The following is a 22196-nucleotide window of genomic DNA, read 5'->3' on the forward strand; positions in this document are numbered from 1 at the left end:
GGAGAGAATCCTGTGTGAATATCTGGCTCAGTTGATGCTGCGCATACATGAAAGTGATGATCACACCTGGAATGGAGGCTCAGGATAAGGGATAGTTGCACTGCTGTTAATAGGAGCAAACGTTCCACTTGGGGCGGAATCTGTTATGGATGTTTTTTGTTTTTTTTTGTGGCAGGGCTGTAAGATGAGCATCGCTCCAGGTCTGCAAAGAAATCTCAAAGCTGCAGGATCTAATTCTTATGCAGAAATGTAACAAAAAACAGTTGTCCGTGTCAGTGTAGTTGAGGAGAGAAGCCTCGTCGGTGGATTTAACAGGCTGCAGCCTCACTGGACTGACGAGGGTCAGGTTAGCGTCAGTCTTACGTTGATCATATGAAAAAAAAAAAGAAGCCCCTTTTAACAAATGTTCTGTGGAATTAGTCAAGATGATTCTTGGCATTCTGACATAATCTCAGCTGATTCTTGTGTTACTATGATGAGTAATAAAAAATATAAAAATAGGCCTCATTTCTGCAAGCGTGCAAATGTGTGCCAGGTTCAGGGGGTTCCAAGTCTGAATTTTCTTTTCTATGTTTAGAAAATACTTTGTTTTACGTAATCAGTTGAGTGCAGGCTGCAGTTGCATATCTTGTTTATTTGTAGTTCAGTAGTTCAGTAGTTCATTTGCTCAGAATTGCTGTTTGCCATTTGTTGTTCGTGTCAGACTCCTAGTTTTTGTCATTAGATTTGGTGAAACAAAGTTAGCAGCATGATGGCGTCAGAGCATCAAGCTTTCATCCAGCTTTTACTCACAACGTGGTAAACTAATCCAGATTCTCGCAGGTGACACGATACGTCGTGCCGGAACTTCAGCTCTCTTGTCTGATTCCCGGCACTCGCGGGTGATAACAAGCAGTGTTTGTCACCGAAGCACTTCCTTCTGTGCATTGCTTGTTCCTCTTTGGCTGCAGGGCTTCTGTGTGACCTGCTTGAGCCTCCGTGCGTTGTCGAAGCAATTAGTGAACTCTTGTGTTAATCATAATTCTCGAGATTGCTGGACTACAGATTACGCAGCAGCAACTGACCTGGACCGTTTATATAACATCCGTCCTGCTGGCTGTGTATAAAAAGCCAGTCACGCGTCGTCGGAGTTCTTATCCGTCTACGTTGCGTTGTTTACATTCTCGGTAAAGCATCGTCCGTTTTTTGATGATCCCGCATTTACAGAGAGTGGGCGGATTCGGCCTTTTGGAGATCATCTCTCGAAAATCCCTCTGGTTGCCTTAGAACTGGTGAGATCAGCAAACAAAACTGAAGCATTTAAAATGAAATAAAAACCGTGTCATCCCTTAAAAAAAATAATAAAGAAAACAGAATCCCTCATTACCGCTGTCTGTTCAGATTAATTTCCGAATACATTACGCGGCGAGTTGTTTATCCGAGTGCAGAACCTCTTCGCTCGCCACTTTGATGTTGCGTAACGAGGCCCGGCTTCTGCTCGTCACCGCCGCCGTATTAAGCGAAAGCCCCAAAGACGCACGCGTCTGCGACTGTAACTCGGCGGCCAGAAGTGCACGTCGAGACGCGCTGGATTGCAAATGGGGATTTTTTTGTTTTTTTCCGGTTGTTTACCGACTGTGTGGTGAGACGCTCTGACAGCCAGCTGCGTCGTGCCGGGGTCAGACTGAGTTTAGCTCGTCTGCGATGCCCAATTTCCTCGTCTGCGTGTTCCGCCCGGTGCCTTGGGTGTGTGAGGATGAGACGACGTGACTGTCGGTTCACTCACAGGTCTCCCTCTCTCTCTCCCCTCGGCGCCCGGCGCTGCCTCTCTTGTTGTCTCTCTTTTTAAATGATAATTAAAAAAAAAAAAAAGCAGTGATCTCGGCTCAACACTGAGAGGAGTCTTTGCGCCGCCACTGCATTAGATCTCAGCAAACAGACATGAAAAGCACGGGGAGAAATCACTCCTCACTGTCCTGCGCGAGGACGAGATTTTCAAATACATTCTCAGCTCATATTGCGTCTAATTGGTGAAAACTCTGTTTGTGTCAGAGATCCAGGAGGGCTTTAATTTCCCTTCTGTTCCATTCACTCTTTAGAAGAGTTCTAAACCCTTGCACTTTGTAACCGCTGCTGCTTTCTTCTCTTTCAGCCCCGATGACGTTGGGAGTTGCTGGTACATCCTGTTGTCCGGCTCCGTCTTCATCAAGGAATCCATGTTTCTGCCCAGAAGCAGGTAGGATCAGATGTTTTTTTCTTTTTTAAATCTCAAAGGTTCCTCGTTCTCCCCATTTATTTATTTATTTTTTTAGCTCTTTTTTGTTTTTTATCCCAGCGGGCGATGAGCTTTGCACGGTAAACCGTCGGCAAACCTCTGGGGCTAACCTGAAAACAGCGTGCTTAGCCCCCTGTTTACAGCTCTCGGACAAAACCGCTGGGTTAAAGTGGATCCTCCGCTCGGCTCTCCACATGTTTGGAAGGGAACAAAAACAGGGTGGCTGCCTGTTGGTCTCAGGCAAAGATTTGTGACATCATTAAGGGGCGAGTCCCAGAATTCTTTTCTGTTGGCGCTCACTATCTGAAAACTGTAGCGTAACACAAAAGGAGCTGTTGGACTTCTCTGTTGACTTTGCAGTTTGTGAGTAGCGGCACACAACATGCTTTTCCTTTCAGCTCAGAGTAGTACAGCCTTCCACACTAGTTGTATTTCCATTACAGTTTTTCGCAAAACAAAAGCGATATTTCAAAAATTCCGACCAAGCAAAATTGCGATTTGCAGGTTTTTCCATTGAATGGTGTGACAAGCAAAAGCCGTAATTCTCGTAAAACCTCGTCCCGTGAAAATTCTCGTGATTTCCATTTATTTGCTGTCAAGAATGGTTGTTATATTTTTCTCTTTGATTACTTGAAAATATATTCTGTCTCCTCCTCTGTCCAAGTGAACTGGTCACGTGACCCCCGTACGTCAGGTCCGCTACTGTGTAAACGTTTGCGATACACCTCTGTATCAATACATCTGAAAAACCACCTCATGAGAGCGTCAAAACCTTTTAGCCATATTTGAGAGGTTCCTTGAAGTTTAGACGTTTCCATTAGCAGTTTTTTATTGCCATATTTAGGTTTTTCACAGTTCTAGGGGTCATGGAAACGCAGCTACCGTTCATCCACAAAAAGGCAAATCGATCTAGAAATGTAGCTCTGCACAACCTTCTTACACTCTGTGTCATTTCACTGCTCTCTGCTAAGCCTGCAGCTGATCTTCGCACATGGGTGTTGCCCAGAGATCCTAATAACCTGTTACATCACACCACACAATTTGAAAAAAAACAACAAAAAAACAAAACTTAACTAATGCCATCCACAAATACCTTGAGTGTACGCACACAAACACTGGCTGCATATTTGCGGGTGCAGGAGTGATAGAGAAAGTGAAGGGTTAGTAATTATCTACGTCACCCTCGGAGACCTTCAGACTTCTCTCTTCTCCTCTCTTCTCTTGTCTTCGTCTCTGCTTTCCTCTCCTCCTCCTCCTCCTCCTCCGCGATCAACACTTTTTGAGCCAAGACCCAAATGTTAAAAAGCTGCGATTTCACGGGCCGGTCTTGTTATGTGAACCGTCTCTGTGGGCGTCTGGAAAACAGTGAATCTTTTTCATGTGCGAGCCAGTGCTTGCATAACACGCACACCTACAGCTGCTCCGAGACTCGTGTGGCTCCGCAGGGAGGGTCAGCCGCGGTCACCCTCCGTATTTGCGCGGACGCGGCGCGCATTTCAAAAGGCGTTAAGTCCCGATCGGAAATGTGCCACGGCGCCCGCTGCCTTCTGAAATTCAACCTTTCGAGTTTGACAAGGTGAATGTGTGTCTGGTGGAAGCTGCAGGGGAGGAAGTTGGGGGATTTGCAGATATTGGCAGATTTGAGCTAATGCCTGGCCGCAGCCACTGGGAAACAGTAGGGTCTTCAAAAAAAAGTGTTTATTAAGCATTCGCGAGCAGGAAGCTTCTGTAAGGGCTAATTTGCTGCATGAGATGTTTTGAGGTCATCTCACTGTGTTTAAAGTGATCTTCTCCGTACTGGCAAACTTGCATGGCAACCGGACAGACATGTTTTGCAATTCTGAAATATTCAATTCCGTCTTGCCAAACTACAGTAGAAGCTGTTCAGCCTCGGGGCTGCAAGACTCACCTTTCAATGCACTTCTGCTGCGGATGCGTGATGAAATCCAAAAGATTTGGGTAACAGTCTAACTGCCTGATTACTGTGTTCCTGAAGTAATCCAGGTAATCCCTTTAACTGTTAATTGCTTCAAAATACACACGTAACACATCCAAGCATATGACGTTAAAGCATGTGACCCCTGCTTGCTGCCGTAGGTTTGGGTTTGTGGAATTGCAATTACGTATTTATTACCAAAGCTTGACCTGTGACACACCAAGTGCTGTGTTGCTGCCTGGGGGGGTGAAATAAAATGGGACATATTTCCCCGGTGACGAGAGCATGATGTGGGAATGACATTTTTAAATGGACTTTCTGAATTATCGTCTTAATAAAAAATATTTTTTATGATTTCTTTGGGACAGCCAGGCTTTGTCATTTTTAACTCTGTCATTTTTTGTGTGCGTGTTTGTTTCTCAAAAAAATAAATAGAACTAGTTTGACACTGTGTGACTCATAAACACGCACACAAATAACATTTAATTTTTCATGATCGTGTTTTTCATCATTTCATCACAGTGACAAATTTCTAACCAGACGTCACTTTCAGTTTATCGCAATTCCCCCGTTGTCTTCCCAGCTTTTTTCTCTCCTGTTACTTCACCTTATGGATTTACTTTAGAAAAAATAAGCATCAAAGTAACGAGGGCAAAATGACTCGCAGGCCAAATGACTTTTGACAGGAGGAAGCGAAGGGAGTCCGGCAGGACTTCCTGAAGCTCTTAGAGGTGTAGTGGAGTTGGATTTCAGGCGGGCTCGGCCCCCGAAAGGGACAGCTCACATCCAGACTGGCAGCAAGGTTAAAAACCTGATATGCATCAGTGCTCGGCTGCAGCCGTTGTGAGATATGATCCAGAGGAAGAGGAATGAGTCAGTCATTAAGTCCAAGACTCCGGAGTGCACGGTGCTGAATTAAAAGCCGGAGGCCAGTGTGAACTCTAAGAATCTATGAAAAAGAAATAACATCATATTTTAAGAAGACCCACATGGTCTAGTAAGAGACTCAAAGGAGATTCTCATATGTGATGGCCGAGACAGAACATGAGAGAATGTTTGCTCAAAAATAAAAAAAGTTACATTTTGCTTTCTTTTATATTTTGACCCTTCGTGTTATTTGCCGAGGTGGTTCGCCATTGACAACACGTGATGACTTCCCATACTGACCCCAAACTGGTCTCGCTTCCATTTCCTCTTGCCACTGTTGTCGTCACCAACAGTCTACTGCCGCTCGTCAGCTTGTTTAGTCAGTAAATCGACTCATATCAGCAGGCGGTGACCAAATGGTTTGGATGGAGTGGAAAGGTCGGCGGCAGGCAAACTGTTTCTTGACATTCAGCAGGAGTCGAGGCGGACTCAGCTCTGACGGACCAGCTCATCATTTATTCCTTTAATTTGCACCTCCAGCTCCAACACGCGGGTTGATCTTTGCTCGTACGTTTGTCTGGTGAGAAGAATCCCCAGATTTCAGAGTATATTTTCCTTCCCCGCCTCACATGCCCAAAAGACGTACAGCTCAAAAGTCATAATATTTCCAGAATTTCTTCCCATGTATCGAAGGGCACCAGAAAACGCAATGACCATAGAGCAGTTTCAAAGGGCAGAACTTAGAAGTGACTGCTGGTGTCAGGGCTCTTTGTGACATCACTAAGGGCTGATGTCCTTACCTGTGTGTTTTTGCACACAATTTAATTTCGTAGTCGGGGACAAAGGACTTGCGTTTGTGCCACTTTAAGGGAGATTTGGTTGAGTAAAGATGTATATCATTGCTAAAAGTTGTTGTTTACCATCATATGAGACCTTTAATGGGCCTTTATGCCGGATTTGTATAGATTTTACAGATTTGGATTTTTTCAAATGAAACAAATTCAAGTAAGTAAGAAAGATTCTTCACTACTTTTACAATTTGCAAAATTTCACCAAAATCAAAATTTTCATTGTTGGCGCCAATGATAGGATAAAAATTTAATTATTCTGAATTATTTTCCAAAATCTTTTTTTTTTTTTTAAACTCTCTGTCCTACACACGCGCACACAGGCACGGACACGCACGGACACACCCCACTCCCTCAGTCATGTGTAACTCGGTAACAGGAAGTGAGTCTTACACTGGAATGCTGTGTGCAGTCAACACACCACACTAGGGAGGGCGAGGGAGAGAGCAGGAGAGAGAAAAGGGGCAGAGCCACTGGGCAGAGGCTGGTCCACACGCACACAGTCACGCACACACACGGCAGCAGCAGCACTCGTGCAGGACGATATGTGGCAGCCGGACCAACTCGTCGGGATTTCCATCGCCGATCTGGGACTAACGGTGGACTAACTGTGCTCGGATGTTTTAAAGCAGAAGCCTTCTTATCTTATCAGGTGGCGGCGTCACTCCAGGAGACGCTTGGAGTGTCGGGGGTGAGTTTCCAGACTCCAGCTAAGAGTGACTACCGCATATGACTCACCAAAGCTCTGCCAAGGACCTCCCATGTTTTGGGTTGTAATTTAAAAGTCTGCCTGTCTCCAAGAGCGGGAGCCGGCTGCAGTAAAACCTTCGAGTGTGGAATGCGAAACATGGCTTTGATGTTATTTTGGATTTGGCAGCCCAGGGGTGGCGAGGGGTGGGCCGCCTGTGTGCGTGCGTTCGTTTGTCGCGTTCGCGGCTTGAGACGTGACTTTTCGGTGTCGAAAACAACGCAGGCTGCTTTCAGCTGAGGGGCAAAGGTGTTGAAAAGGCACAATGGATCAGATGACGGGTGATTGATGGGACCCGGGCAAAGTTTGGAGGAGTCGCTCGTTGCTGCCGTCTCCCCAGACTCTCGCCGTCGGTGCCCTTTTCTCTCTGACATGACAGTTTCAGCGGGGTAGTATTTCGGGAAACAAAAGTCACAAGTCACGGTTGTCAGCCTCCGTTTTCCCCGAGCAGTACGGCATGGCAGCGCTGCTCCAATACTGTTTGTTTGCAAGGTGCCATGTGGTTAAATGGTCGTTAGTGGCGGACGCTGGACTTGAGCTTGGCAATCTTTTTGTGTGACCCAACTGTTGGCGTGACCATCGGGATGATGTTTTAACCTTACGCACATTCTACTTCCACCAATCTCCAGGAGAGACTGGAGGCTGCACACTAGTAATAAAACAACCAGGGTGGGTGTGTGGAAGTGTAAAGGAGAGCGGCATTCTGGGCCGGATGTTAACATAAATGTGTAACTACCTTCTGGACCGTTTACTATGTGCAAATCAAAGACTGCAGAATTCATAGATGTTCCTCTGTCTTGCCTACAAAGCACTTTCACTCCAACGCTGCTAACTAAAGGATTGGCAGGTGGAGTGTCGCTTGGCTTTATGGCCCAACATCCCCCCCCAAAAAACAATATTTGTGGAATTCCGGGTGTCTCTCAGAATTAGACTCCCGCTCCTTCTCTTTTAAGCCCGAGGGGTTTGGTTGTATCAACAGCAGGGTCTCTCGAGACTTGCCGTCCTCCTTCCTCTGACCTCCGCCTCCCTCTCTTCTCTGCACAAGGGTCTCAAGTCTTGCATAACCGAGGAGTTTAATCTTTGTCCTTCTTAGGGGCCTGCTGCTGGTTTGGAAAAGCCGCTCGCTGCTAAACAGCTTAGCCAAGCGTCGTCGCCGCCGCCGACACGATCGGGCCTCCGGCTGCAGATTAGCCAACACGCCGGTTCAGTCTGACTGTGGAATGGATCGGGGTGGACTTGGGCGGTGGGCCGAGAGGCTGGCGATGCACGCGGGCTGACATTCCAGACCCCCGAGCCGGCTGTGTCGCGAGCGGCGGCTGGAATGCGAGGCCGGCGAGATCCGTCGACAGGGGTCTGATCTTGAGGGTTTACTTTGAAAGGATGGAGACACTGGTCGCCCGTCTGGATCCGACTCGACATCTCTGATGGCGCCGTGTTTATGATCTTGACTGTATAGTTTGGTTCTTAAAAGAGTGTTGGTTTCTAGTGCTTTTGTTCTTCTAGAAGTCAGTCTGCATTGCAAAATACGGCAAACTCGGAAACATATTTTTTGAGAACATAGGGTGACTGTCACAAGTTTCACTGCAGTACAAACACAAATTTAACAAAAATTGCCATGTACATACTATACAAGTGGTATCGGTATTTTGGTATTGGCACATATTTTATGAGTAGAGTAGTCAACCCTGGTATCAGTGCTTTCCTATCTGAAACAAACTTTTCCACTACGGGAATCTCCTATTATTTTTACCATCGTGACTTATGAACGATGCGCAGCCAGTAGATGAGGCCAAACAGGGAAACAGAGTCTAGGATTTTGTCAGTATGTCTATGCAAACCTCCACACTCGTACATTTGGGTCAAACCAAACGTTGTTTATGCTTTCTTGTTGCACTGGGTGGATGTGAAGAGGGATCAGAGCCTTGAGAAATGGAACAGCAATTGATACTGATCAACATCTTTGTCGAATTTGAGATTTAATTGCATTAAAGGAGACAAGAAGCAGACAAGAGTCTTAGAGAAAACGTGAAGCAATCCGAGCGTGTCTGATTCAAATCGTGTTTCATCGTCGTAATCATCGGGATGCGTGTGAGGCCTTTCTTCCAGTCCTTGTTGCAGCGTTCTCCTAATTGCTCTATTAATGATTTATACGCTTTAATCTTCTGAACAAGACAAGTTCTCGGGCGGTTTTGTCCATGTATACAGTATTTACTTTTCTATATTCACGGGCTGTATGCTCTGTGTTGAATATTTCATGCTCTCTCCCCTTTTATGAGACAACAAATGCTGTTTTTCCTCACTTCACCATCGTCTGTGTTTAAACTCGGGTGCAAGCTGGATGCACAACTTTCACTTGGAGTACAACGACAATTCAGCACGAAACAAAGCAAAGTGTCTCATCCCTCATTCCTTTGAACGTCTGTCGCCTTATCACATGGCAACTCGTGTAAAGGCAGTAGCACAAGCTGGAACTGGAGACAGTGGGGTTCGTCAATCTGGCCAGCTGCCCATGAACACAACGCCCTGCAGGAAATCTGAAAAGTTTATTTTGCATTTGACATTTTACACTTGCTGCGTCATGCACCCTGTGTTGGCTTGCACGCCAGGCCGGATTTCATATTTGCTTCGCACTAGTCGTACAGCAGTAAGGGCTTTAATCTCCAAACAAGACACTTTTGTGTTCAAAAAAGAGGAAAAAAAAGCCTGCAGCTCCCATAATAATCCCGCTCCTTAACGTCTCACGTTGCCAATGGCGTTGGCCTCCTGCAGAACAGCGCATTAAATTACAAAGGCTTGGAACGGAACACGGCAACATGACTGAGCACGTCACTTTTCTCCCCCGCGCTCTGGTGGCCCGGCGGGTTTTTTTCGGTGCAGTGCGTTGGGGCGGAATCGCTGCTGCGGGTTCCTTTTTTTTCCTTTGCCCGCAGCGGGACGAGCCAAGGGGAGCTCAACAGATCAGAGCGAGCACGGACTCCAGATTTCAGTGGAAACCAGATCAAAACCAGCGCTCCGTCTCTCTGAAGCCGCTGCCCAGCCGACGATTCATCCCCACTGGAAGAATTAGAGCATTTTTTTTTTCTGTATTGTGAGAATGTGAGCGAAAAGAGAGAGAGAGAGAAAAAAAAAATCTGATAATCTTTCCATACTGCAGCTGTCGGGTCCGCGGGCAAGTTTTCACTTGTTTGATATTTGCGAGGCAGCAGCCAATTAGAACGGCGGCTCATGCGATGCAAATCGGCGTTAATGGTCCGAATGCCACTCGGCTCATCGGGGTCAGATAGTCGTGGTGCTTTGTTCCCGCGGTCCCACTTCATCGCCACACTGCGTGCATCACTTTGGTCTGCTTTGACAGGCCATTGTTTGAAGAGGCATCGGGGGAAGTTGACTCGTTCAGTCCAGTGAAACTGCAGCACAAGCTGAGAAACAACAGAACGGCTGACAAAAGAGGAAAAAAAGAAAACAACACAAAAACCCAACAAAGGCCTGCCTGTGAAAGGGGGGAGGGGCAGAGCAAGCTGAATCTGCTTTTAGAAAATAAAAAAAAATAAAAAATCATTAGTGGCTGCTGGAGTATTGGTGAGCTGCAGCCGACAGGTATTTACTCTGCAGACAGACTGACCAGGCCGAACCCACAACATGTCGCTGCAGGCTGCAGAGCATTTAGGTCGCACTGAGGTCTGAGGTCTGAGCACGTAGGCGTGATGGATGAGGACAGCCACCCGTGTGGTTTTAAATGATGATGGAACAAGAGAATCTGATGAATTCAAGATTTGGGCTGAAAAGCTGCAAGAAACACAAAGAAAGTCACTGCAAAGTACAACAGAAGCCTGCATAAAGTAGTGTGCGAGTGCTGTGGTTCTTAGAGAGCAGGTTGGCAGATTGCTGATATATAATGCAGATATAATCTGTCAGTTTAATTAACTTCAAGGTTAGAGGTTCAATGTTTCTTTCTTTGTACCTGACGGTGAATTTGATGTACAGACAGGAAAATAACATTGACCATACAGCATCGTAGGACAATCTTACAGTAGAATGACAAAGAAGAACAACGCATACAAGAATGTAGAGAATTTATTAAAAAAAAGGTGCTTCAGCATCAGGTTCAATATCAACAATGGTTGAGGGTACAAAGCTGTTCAGTGAACATTTACTGACCAGTTGTAGACACAGAAAAGTCTTTGTCCCTGATTTAAATCACAGGACTCTTTCTTTAATCATATGAAAATGTCAAAGGCTGTTTTTACCAATGAAATTAAAATTTGTGCACAACCTTTTTCCTAAATGCCTTTGTGATCGCAGTCCCCCCCCCCCCTCGACCGTTAGAATTAAGAAAGACTTTGCTCACTAAAAATACCAAAGCCCCATCATCTCAAGTATCAGGATGCCTCGACAAGTTTAAAGATAAACGTCCCACTTTTCCCCCGGAAAGACTCCCGACTGGAGAATGTAAATAATGCAAAAGAACAACGCCGTCCCCGCCAGCGGCGCCCGCCTCCTCCTGGAGGTCCTTGAGTTTATCTCGCAGGAGGATCAGCGAAACCAACCAACCAACCAACCAACCAACCGACGGACCGGCCGACCCACCAAAATGTGGGTCACGCTCTCAATGGGAAGATATTAGAAATAACAAAACAAGGACGACCTTGTGTCGCCGCCTTGATCGTCGGGACAAAGGCTGCATTCTTCATCCGGGCCAGCGGTCGGGCCTCCTGGCGCTCAGTCTTTCCACGGCTGCTGCTGCTGCTGCTCCTTTTAATACCCTGCGGTTCTCTCCCTCGCTTGGAGCGAGGCACACTGTAAAAAAGCTTGCGACGTCATGAGAGTGGACTTTTCCAGAGGCGGGCGCTCCTCCTGCGTGCGTCGCCAGCGGTTTGGGCTGAAAGGAGGGAACTGTCCATTCAGTGCTGCCGCCCGTGACGTTTTTCCCCGCATAGGTAGAGAAGTAGTCACACGTGCACCGGGTGACCTGGTTGTCCCCCAGATAGATTTTTAACAACAAATAAGTAGATGCCACTTTCATTTGATGAGCGCCGACCTCTTTTGTGTGTGTGTGTGTGCGCGCGCGCATGAGTTTCCTATTTTTCCCTAAATCTAAATCGGCTTCTTTTTCCTTTTTCCGCTCAGTTTTGGGAAGCGATCTGCAGGCAGCCTCCGGCGCGGATGTGAGTGCATCGTGCTGGAGCCCTCCGAGATGATTGTGGTGAGTCACACTTGTTCACACACACACACACACACACACACACGAGGCTTTTGCCTGTCACAGCTTTACAAATTTCAGGGAGCGTTACACAAAGCTCTATTTTGACTTTTTGCTCCCAGCATCTAATCTGCCATTAGAGTGACGAGAGATGAACATCGTGTGTGTAACACAATTTGTCTCCCCTTGGGGTTTTCGAGGCAGAAGTTATATTTGTACATATACATAGTCAGCCAAAATAACGTATGGACACGTCAAGAAAAGAGAAACTTGGCTAAATAGTTCAATACCAAATTTATTTGGACATCATGACATTAACACAAGTTACCTCACCTACACTCTTACAAGAGGTGCTCAAAGTGGTGGCCATTGGCTTCTTGCCATTTATGTGTACAGCAAACTACTGCTTAGGTTCCGTTTGTTACCTCAACACTTGTCGATGCTACAGTCATAAGGGGAATGCCACCTGTTGGGAAAACATTGTACAACAGTACAGCAGTAGTGTTAATACGAGGTATCTATGTATATGTGCAGAAATACTAAGACAAATTAAATATTAATGCAAGTTTTTTTTGGGGGGGGGCCGACTCTGTATATATAAATATTACTTTTCCTCGCCATAGTTTGACATTTCCTCCTTCACAGCTGCTGCTGTGATGTTTCTGCACCAGTGTGTATATATATATGAAAAGCCTCCCACTGAAGTTTCATCACAGCCTTATTTAACCATGTCCTCTCCGGAGTTGAAGCCATGTGGGCTGTTTTTCTTTTTCAACCCCACTCCAGAGTCAATGCGTTGTAGAGGCTCTGACCCAGTTTTCTTTTTCTTTTTCTTTTTTTTTGTTGCACCAAATCAAATGTTGGCGTTCGCAAAGAGTGCGCTGAGTGCACGTCGCCGGCGTCTCGGAGGAGCGTCGGAAGCAGGAGGTAGCGGCGCATCTGTTGAACAACAGAGGCCCTTGTGAGAGTCCCGCACATCAGAACAGATGCGTTTTTTTGGGGTTTTTTTTTTTCGCTAATCATTATGCGCCAAAAGGGAGCCAGAACTGAGATGAAATCCGTGCAAACATTCGGCAGCAGCTGTCGTTAAAGAGGAGGAGGAGGAGGAATCAGGACAGTTTGAGCATCGCAGCTGGACGAGATGGACGGAACGCGCTCGCTGTGAGCTCCAGCTGAACTTTCCAGCACAACACTAGTCTTTGGAAGTTATTAACGTGCAAAAAGTGGGAAAAACTCATGTCCTCCTCCTCAAAACTGTGTCGATGACTTTTTTTCCCCCCATGGATTTACAAAACTGCGCTTAAAATTTGCATTCGGTCAATCTAATGAAAAAAAAAAGAAATATATATATAATATACATATTGAATTATTTCACACTTTTGTCTTTGATACATATTCCATATGTGTTCATTCCTAGTTTTGATGCCTTGAGTGACAATCTACAACGTAAATAGTCATGAAAATGAAAGAAAAACCATTAAATCAGAAGTATTTGCCCAAACTTTTGACTGGTAGTGTGTATCATAAAACATATATCATAAACTAACAGTCTAGCACTCACCCTGCATTCTCTTTTGCCACCTTTTCTCAAACAATCCACACCACGGTAACCACAGCAGTACCTACCTCCCTCCTCTGGGCTGCGCTGCAGCTGTGAGCTGCAGCCGCTGCGTTTGAAGCGTCGATTTCAAGGAGCTTTTTTATCAAGCGAGATGCCTCAAAAAAAATCCCCAATTGCCGTCTTGCGCTGGCTCTGCCTTTCCTCACCTAGTAAGACATCAAACAAACCCCCCTCCTGCCTTTTCACTTTCAAGTAAGAATTATTTCTCCCTACGCTGCGCACTCCTTCACACACACACACACACACACACACACACACACACACACACACACACACACACAGTGAAGTGATTTGCTTCGCCAATATCGGTAGATGCCGACAGGCCACACATGCCAACCAACCCCCTCCGTAATAACACCCTGTGCTCGGCTCGCTGCAGACACTCCTCTGGCCTTCCTTCCCCTGCTGCCACAGTAGGTGCCAGGGCCACCCTGCAATCACGGCGGACGCTTTCCTGCTGCTGAAATACACACGGCCGAACCTTTCGGCGCTCGAGGGGAAGCACGCGCAGATGCGACGCGTCAGCTCGAGGACGGCACAAGTGGCGCCAAACAGCAGCAACAAACGCAGCTCCAAGATTCGCAATTAGACACACGGTCGCATCTCCCGCCCTGCCGCACGCGCGCCCGCCCGCATGCAGCTCCCGTGCTGTTGTCATGGCAGCGCTCGGTACGGCAGGGAGAGATTTGAGCGGTGTAATCCCAACGCCTGAGTGCTGTGAAATGCGACGCCGCAGCGAGAAGCGTTGAGCTGGGCGGGCGAGCGGAGGGAGGGAGGGAGAGAGACAAGGAATCGGTCCAAATAAATCGTCGAGAGGAAATGGAGGAAACTTAAAACGCGTCGTCCCCAAGTGGCACGTTTAGCCCTCTGCTTACAGCAGGGGGCCAAAATTTAAAACTTAGGAAAAAATTGGGCGCCGACGTTATTGGAAAAAAAAAATCTTCCTCCAGATATAACAGTGAACCTTTTTATACGGACTCAAACCAGTGGAAACATATGGAACAAGCAAAGCTTAATACTATACAATAAATTGCAGACATGCAAAATAAAATTTCAAATAACGGGGGCACAGCACCAATGTTGGGGAAGCCTATTGCTGCCCGTTGTCACGTGTGTTGGTGGTTCATTTCATTTAACAGTCAAAACCATGAAGCGCAACCACCCCGGCAGAGTCTCGCTTTTCTGAAAATGACTGACTGAATGAATCAGCAGCCGTTTGACCTGTCGACTGACCCTCCTCTGCGTCTTGCAAAATAGCAATTAGAAAAAAAGAAAAAAAAATAGCCCTGCAGTTCTGAAACTGAGGAGGAATTTCTCTGTTTCCGAGCAGTAGGCAGGAGTCATGAGGCGTCGCTCCTTTCTTCTTCGGTAATAATTACATCAGCGTTCTTATTAGCCCGGGTCGCGCCGCTATCTCGTCCATCTGACACAGTTCAGCCGTCGTGGCTTCGCTCGACTCGCATCTCGCTTCTGACTCCGATTCGCCAGCTTCTCTGCTCAGGGCAGCGCCGCCCGCCGGCCCGGCAGGACTGATTGCAATCACGGCGCGGCGGCCCGTAGCTGCTGCCGGAAATCAGAAGTAGGTGGCTGACATAAATGAAATGGTTGTTAAGGAAAAAAAAGGACAGAAAGGAAGAAAGGAAATGGGCCTGGGTCATCAAGTGCGACCTCCTCAGGTTGTGGCAGAAAATAGTTTTAAATCAAGGCAAGGGAATAAGCGCGATGGACACATTATACTACTACTACTGCTGCTACTGCTTTTATTAATATTATTGTATGGGATCTTTAAATGAAATGAAAATACTAATTGAAGAATGAATTCACTTTAAAAGTTTTTTGGTTATTTTTTTTACTCTTCATTTTTCTCTCTTGCTTTGATTCCACTCTGGTTCTTTTGAATTGGCTGGATACCATAATGTGGATTTTTACCTGGCTGCCATGCAATTGCGCTGCAAATGACAATTCAGACAGGAGAGGCAGCGGATGGCGCATCTGTCACGTCTGTCTTTCATTCCATTGTCTCAACCCCCACGACCCCCCTCCCTCCCTCACCCCTCTTCTCTTCTCTCGTCTCTCACCTTCTTTTTTTGCAATTTTTTTTCTGTCGTCTTCGGCTCCTCTTTGTATTTTGAGAACCCTGTTCCTTTTCTGTTCTTTTTTTTTTTTTCAAACATAGACACGCAAACCGTGCAGCCCACACGCAATTTCTATTTTTGCAAAGATAGGGAGGGAGAGGAGGAGGAAGGGGAGGAGGAGGAGGAGGAGGAGGAGGAGGGAGAGTAGATGACAGGAGTACAGGAGGTTTCTGAGAGTGTGCGATGTCTTTGCTGGGAGGGGCTGGGAGGGTAGGGGCCTGAATGAAAGATGAAAACACTCACTCCCACCTCTCCCCTCCCTGTATTCTTCCCCCTGCCCTCCTCCTCTCCTCCAGGTGGACTATATGGACGAGAATGAGGAGTACTTCCAGCGACAAGCCTCGCACCGGCAGTCCCGCCGCCGCTTCCGGAAGATCAACCAGAAGGGCGAGAGGCAGACCATCATCGACACGGTGGACCCGTACCCCACCGGCAAGCCCCCTGCGGCTCGGGGCTACCACACGGTGAGTCTCGGCTGTTCCTGCCTCTTCCCTCCCTCCCTCCACTGCTGCTGCTGGGAGGAGCAGAGCCGCGGCTTGGCTCTGCTCTGTTTCGCTGTGGTTGCTGCTTCCCCTGAAGCTCTTGTGCACTTTTTTTTGGCTTCAGACCCTCAATCGAGAGTTCCAGATCCTTGTCGGACTTTGCCGGCCCAGAGCTGCTGTGTTTTGGCGTCCTGGTTGTCCTGGTTGTCCTGGTTGTCCTGGTTGTCCTGGTTGTCCTGGTTCGAGGGAACCCGTGTCTTCACACGGAGCGCCTCTGGTGGTTTTTTTTGTGGTTTGTTTTTGCACTTTTACCCCATTGTGTTGACCTGTTGTTGCTTGTTTGTGTGATACTTGTTGTTGACTGACTGCGTTGAGTTCCCTGAGCGTCCTTCACGCTCGCCGAGACTCCTGCAAACGCCTCTTTTGTGCTATTTGCGCCTCATTGTTGTGAGACTCTGCTGTCCGCTAACAACCGGTCATTAGTTGTTTTCGCACCGGCGTTTACGAGTTGCAAGTTTCTCTGCGGCGCGACTGCCAAGAGAATGATGCCTTTCTCTGTTAACAAGTGTATGTTTGTGTTGGAGTGAGAGAATTAACATGGAAGGATGTTTGTGAGTCGGTGATCATGGAATATGTTGTTTAAGATGTCACTAAACCAAGCAAAAGATGTTGGTCATTTTCCTGGATGTTATCTTATATGTGATAGTGAAGCCCAACATCCTCACACGTGATCATTTGCACACAACCCTCGTATAACTTTGCTCGTATCAGTTTGGCCGCCGGTTCAACTGGACGAATTGGCCAAAGCGGCGCATTTTTATCTGAGAAGGAATTTGGCCGACGTCGCGCCATTGAAGCACAACAAGAGTTTTGTTTCCTCAGGACGCTTGAACGAGACCCATTGAGCCGGAATTCCGCTCATTCCGGTATTTATCGCGGGACTCTATTGGCTGGAGCCAATGCGGAGGGATTGCGACTCCGGCAGATGCAGTCTGTCGGCCTATTGTGCCGCGGCCCAGGCTGGAACTCTGCAGCAGCCTGGGAAGGGGAACCTAAACGCGTTCACACTAATGATCCAACTCTCCCAGCATGCAGCGGTCACGCACACTATCTTTTTTCCACCCGTTCCGCGCTGTTTCGCAGCGTTCCCTGCATTCCCTACTGCTCCCACAGGAGTAACGCCGTTTCCTCCCGAAACATTATGAAACAACCCTCCCCCCCCCTCCCCTCCACTTAAAAAGGGGAGAAATGCGGCAAACTTCATGCCCCCGCCAACCCCACTCTGTCCACGCACTCCGGGCTAAATTTAGCCCCGGTTGTGTTTTTACGTTCAAAAGGCTGAATGCTGAACTTTCTCATGGCCTGACGTCCCCGCCCTCTCCCCTCTTCCCCCCCTCCCAAACCCGTCACACACTCCGCTTCCCTGCACCGGAGCAGCGCCGCTCCTGTGGGAAGGATGGAGCGGGCGCCATGGCAACCGCTCGTCCCGAATGGGCTCTGCTGGAGTGCAGCACACACCGCCGCCGCCGCCGCTGCGTTACAGTGCGGAAGGGAGCGAAGTTAGCAGGAGTGCGGTAACGCTGCTGCTGCTGCTGCTGCTGCTGCTGACGGAACGGAGGGGTGGAGGGGAGCAGCGCAGCGACGGAGGAGCCGCCGCAGCTCGCCGGATGCTAAGCTGACACAGCAGGCTAATCTCCAGCGTTCTCAGAGTGGCTGGCTGGCTGGCTGGCGCTGCTCACTTGTCCGTCCCGCTTATCCACGAGGCGTATTTAGCGAGCAACATGCACCGAGGAGAAACTTGGGATTGAGGAACGGAAATCTCCCCCGACAGGCAAGGCAGCCTCTCTTTTTCCTCTTTTCGTTTTTTTTTCTTTTTTTTTTTTTTATTGTTTTAGCTTAGTCATCCGAGATGAGCACGCGCGCGCTAGGCAACGTCAGCAGACGCGCTATTGCTGTTGTTATGTGCTGTATTATGTATATTCAGTCTCACTTCAACCCATTTCATTGATTCTTCAGACATATGTGCACTACCAGTCAAAAGTTTGGACACTCCCTCTGAATTTAATGTCTTTTCTTTCATATTCATGACTATTGACGTTGCAGTTTGTCACTGAAGGCATCAAAACTACGCATGGACACACATGGAATTAGGTAGGAAATTCACTTATTTAAGGTGTTTTTCTTTGCTGCATAACTAAATATATCTTGCTCATATATTTGATGTCTTCAGTATCTATCTGCAGCGTAGAAAGTTGAAGATAAAAGCAAATTGCGTGAGAAGGTGTCCAACCTTTTGAGTGGTAGTGTACATTTATTTCCTTAAAATGCTGGTTGACTGTCAAATGTTTCATTGGCCAGTGTCTTTTGGGGAAAAATGTTTCCTGCCTTCGTGAGACGACTAAAACTTTGGAAAAGCGTTGCGGTAAGTAGTTTGCGCGGCCAAATGGATGAGTTCTACTGAGCCGACATTGACCCGTCGGCCCCGATCTGAGCTAGCGCTTTGCCAGCCACAGGATGGCCGTCGGTCTGCTGCGATCGGCCTCTAACACGCGGGTCACAGGTTTAATCCCCCGCTGTGGGCGCAGGAGTCGGAGAGCAGCTGTTGTGCCTGAACAACACACGTGAGCGTGCCCAGTCATTTTAGCCTAAAAATGTACTGCTAACCCACTGGCGGCACTCCCACTGGGAGAGGCACTCGCAGTCCTCGCCCTCCGAAGTGAAGTACAAATTCTGTTTATTCTGTTTTTCAGGTTCTTAGATAATGGCCTCTTTTAGAAAAGGCAAAAAATAAGCAAAGTGTTGTTTTTAAACGGCATCAATCTGGATTTAACGGGTCTGCGTAGGTCAGTGCCGTGTGTTTCGCTGGGAATAAACGTGTCCTTTGTGTACTTGTGTTTGTACCCTATTTACCTCGAGTACTGTGGCCCGTTGTCAGGCTGATTGACTCATTTGTTAAGAATTCCAAATTCGCGCGGCAGCCGGATCGCTCGGATTCCAACCCTGAAATTTTAGCTCGGAACAGACGCCGCTTTCAGCCGCTCTTAAAGTTTCAGCAGATTCCATAACCGATTATCTTCCTCTATGGATGAAGAGGTGGGAGGTGCTAAAATAGCAAGTCAGCTGATAGCTTGAGGCGACCGCTACCACAGAAGAAGGAAGAAAAAAAGTTGTAAACAATGGCTTCAAAGATTTGGATCCCCTCTTCCGGAAGCTCTGACCACTTTTCCAGAAATTCGGAAACCTGTCAAGGCGACAAGATTCTTTTTTTTGGGGGTGGGTCTTTGGTTGAAAGTTGAGTCTTCTTGTTTTGTGCCACCAGACAGTGTTATTCTGACTCTAGCGCTGGAAGTTGGCAGAGTCTTGGATCCTTCCTAGAGAGCTGTGATGTTTTGTTATTTTTGGAGACGTGAATATTAATAAGCGCAACCCCCTCCCAAAACCCGGATTCATCTGGGATCTTTGAGCTTCTTGCTGGTTCTTTTCCCTGCTCACTCACTCGCTGGATGTGCCACAGCCGGAGTGGCAGTTCACTACTTCAGCCGCGCCGACCCTTTGCGGTATTTCTAAGGGCAAAAGACGGTCATTTGGTTTCACTTCCGACTCTTTGCTCGGATTTACCGCCGAGTTTAAAGACCACACCTCCCGCCGAACACTAAAACCTTCCTTGATTTAGGGGATGATGTAAGACCATCGTCTTTCCTCCGCGACCAACCATGTGCCAACTTTTTTTTTTCTTCCCATCATTAGTTCTTATTTCCATGTGTCTGAAGGACGTAATGTTCTTGCTGCATTCAAATTGCGGCCTGCATGTGAAATATTGGCACATTTCACGCGAGCGGTCGGCCTCTCATTTAAATTGCCTGTAAAGACTCGCAGCTGTGACTCTGACTCATTGATTTGTCAGATTTTTACCATCATTGGAAACAAAGACTCACAGAGTATATGTCCATGTTAAATATATGTAATAATTAAAAAAAAAAAAAAACATGGATACCACATACATAGAGGAGCGTGTTTTACATTCAGCACACGTGTCCTGTCTGCTCATATCAGTGGGTTAACACTTAAACATATCATCAGGATTGGACACATCAGTGATTTCCATCATCTCTTATGTGCCTCTCTTACACACTCACACACACACACACACACACACACACACAGACACACACTGATGCACTTAATCTTTCCCACATTCTCTCATGCGAAAAGGCTCATAATCTCCATTCCTCCCCGCCGTCACTCCACTTTGCACTTTATCTCACTCCCTCCATCTTTTCCGCTAATATCAACAGTGATTTGCACCGCCAACCGACGACTTACAGCACACACACACACACACACACACACTCTCTCTACCCCACCACTCAGTCAACGTCGGCAACTCGGTTTCAGCCAAAAAGTGAACAAAGTCTCACGCTCACAACTGTAAGGAGTCGCAGTCATTTCTCAATTCTTTATCACCACCTCTAATCTGGCCCGTCGTCTCTGATCTCACTCCCTCTCCTCCTCCGCCGCCGCCCGCTCCCGTATTCCTCATCGGGCTTCACACTCAACCGTCTCCGCCGGACATCCAAGGCCCCGTACAGCTGCTTCTATAATTAAAACAAGCAGCAGGAGGCAGACAATCGATGTGCCTCTCACCCGGGCTGCCCGGTGTTTAGTGGGGGCTGCCCCTGCCGCTCTGAAGGTCGCGGGTTTTAATCCCCCGCCTCACTCCTGCCTCACCCCTCTGCCCGCCGCAGCCAAATTGTCCATCAGCGATTGTGCCCGTGCGCGGGGTTGCGGCGTCCTTGACGGCGGTGGCATCGCTGGCTCCTGCACCGGCGGCTCCATAATTGCTGCAAGATGGAGCTTTTGCAGAAAAAAAAGTAGGTTGACTCCTCTTTGCCACTTACTGTGGAAAGCGCTCGTGCCTGAGAGCTCTCAGTCGACGAGAGTGTGCACATGCATACGATACTGAAAGTCACGTTTTGCAGAGTTCACCGGGTCAGTGTGTTCCAACAACACTGTGTCCCCACCATTAACATCAACACAAGAGTCCGTCTTGTGCTTCTTCTGCTTCCTCCACTTTTGGCCTTTTAGCAGAGCTAAAAGCTACTTATACTGCTGGGAGCTTTTTTTTTTTTTTTTTTAAGATAATTTATCATCCACTGGACTCTGGGTAATGGAAAAAAAATTGAAAATGGGTCTAATATGGGACCTTTAAGAAATTAATCTCATACTAGAGTATAATTACTGTCCGCCAACATTAGGCTGGATGGTGTCTTGGGTTTATATTATATTATTTAGAATCTTTACTGCCCTCTTTGACCACTTTTATTTATTAACCAATTTCACATTCCATGCATGTTAAGAGATGGAAGACCAGCGGTGAAACCTGCAGTCCTGAGTGCACTGACTACAAACTGTCGCCACTGCGATCTCTGTTTGAACTGTTTGTGTCAAAGGTTAGAAAGCTAATTGATGAAGGTGTTCCTGCTTTTTTCCCCCCCTTGAAAAGAGGCTGTCTACGTGTGAACTTTTGTAATTGGGGTCTCTTTGTTTGTTCAAGAGGTTGAAAATGTCCTGCAGTTGTGATAATGTGTTTCAGGAGTTAAAGGGTGCCTTCAAGAACCCCAAGACTGAATGCTAATAATAATTCAATGTCAAAGCCAGAATATTGATGTCTCTGTGTTTTTCCTCCCCGTCCTTGGATGACTACATGAAAACATTTCCATTCTCACCTTGAAACTTTTAAGCGCCGAAAATTCCCAAAACGATAAAAAGTGGACTTTGAAGAGTTGAATGGTTGATACACAGTGCAAGTTTTGTTATACGAGAAAGGCATGTAGATTAAAAGTATCTACTGGCTGAGAGTTTCTTTTTTTGGTTTTCATACGCTGTCGCACTTGCTCTGTGTCTGTTATGGATTGTTTCTCTCTGCGTTTCTGTGTTGAAATTTGCATTTTAACATGTCAGCGCAGCTTCTTCTTCTCCCCTTCACACAAGTTCTCTCAGGCAAGTGGCACGTTTGATAACATCTTCTTCTTCTTCCTCCTCCTCTTCTTCTTCTTCTCCACGGCGCTCTCTCCTCTAACCCGGCCTCCAGGAATGCAATAAACC

At 47.2% G+C, this 22196-nt stretch overlaps 1 protein-coding gene across 9 annotated transcripts in view; it reads left to right on the forward strand.

Annotated features, from left to right (window-relative positions):
* Positions 1-22196, forward strand: part of rapgef2b (Rap guanine nucleotide exchange factor 2b) — a 97303-nt gene that overhangs the window by 35126 nt on the left and 39981 nt on the right. For 8 of the 9 annotated variants that reach the window (XR_012929144.1, XR_012929145.1, XR_012929141.1 and 5 more), the window contains exons 4-6: positions 2132-2215; positions 11781-11856; positions 15906-16073. Coding sequence is in view for 2 of the 9 variants with exons in the window: in XM_076048215.1 (XP_075904330.1) it covers positions 2132-2215; positions 11781-11856; positions 15906-16073 (328 nt within the window). In the remaining 7 variants the exon portion in view is untranslated. Of the gene's footprint in view, positions 1-2131; positions 2216-6330; positions 6597-11780; positions 11857-15905; positions 16074-22196 lie in introns of those variants that run through there. The other variant, XR_012929147.1, reaches the window with a different exon arrangement.

The sequence above is a fragment of the Nelusetta ayraudi genome, unplaced genomic scaffold (genome assembly GCF_046127955.1).
Source record: "Nelusetta ayraudi isolate G7.1 ecotype Tasmania unplaced genomic scaffold, CSIRO-AGI_Nayr_v1 ptg000097l, whole genome shotgun sequence".
Classification (NCBI taxonomy): Eukaryota; Metazoa; Chordata; class Actinopteri; order Tetraodontiformes; family Monacanthidae; genus Nelusetta; species Nelusetta ayraudi.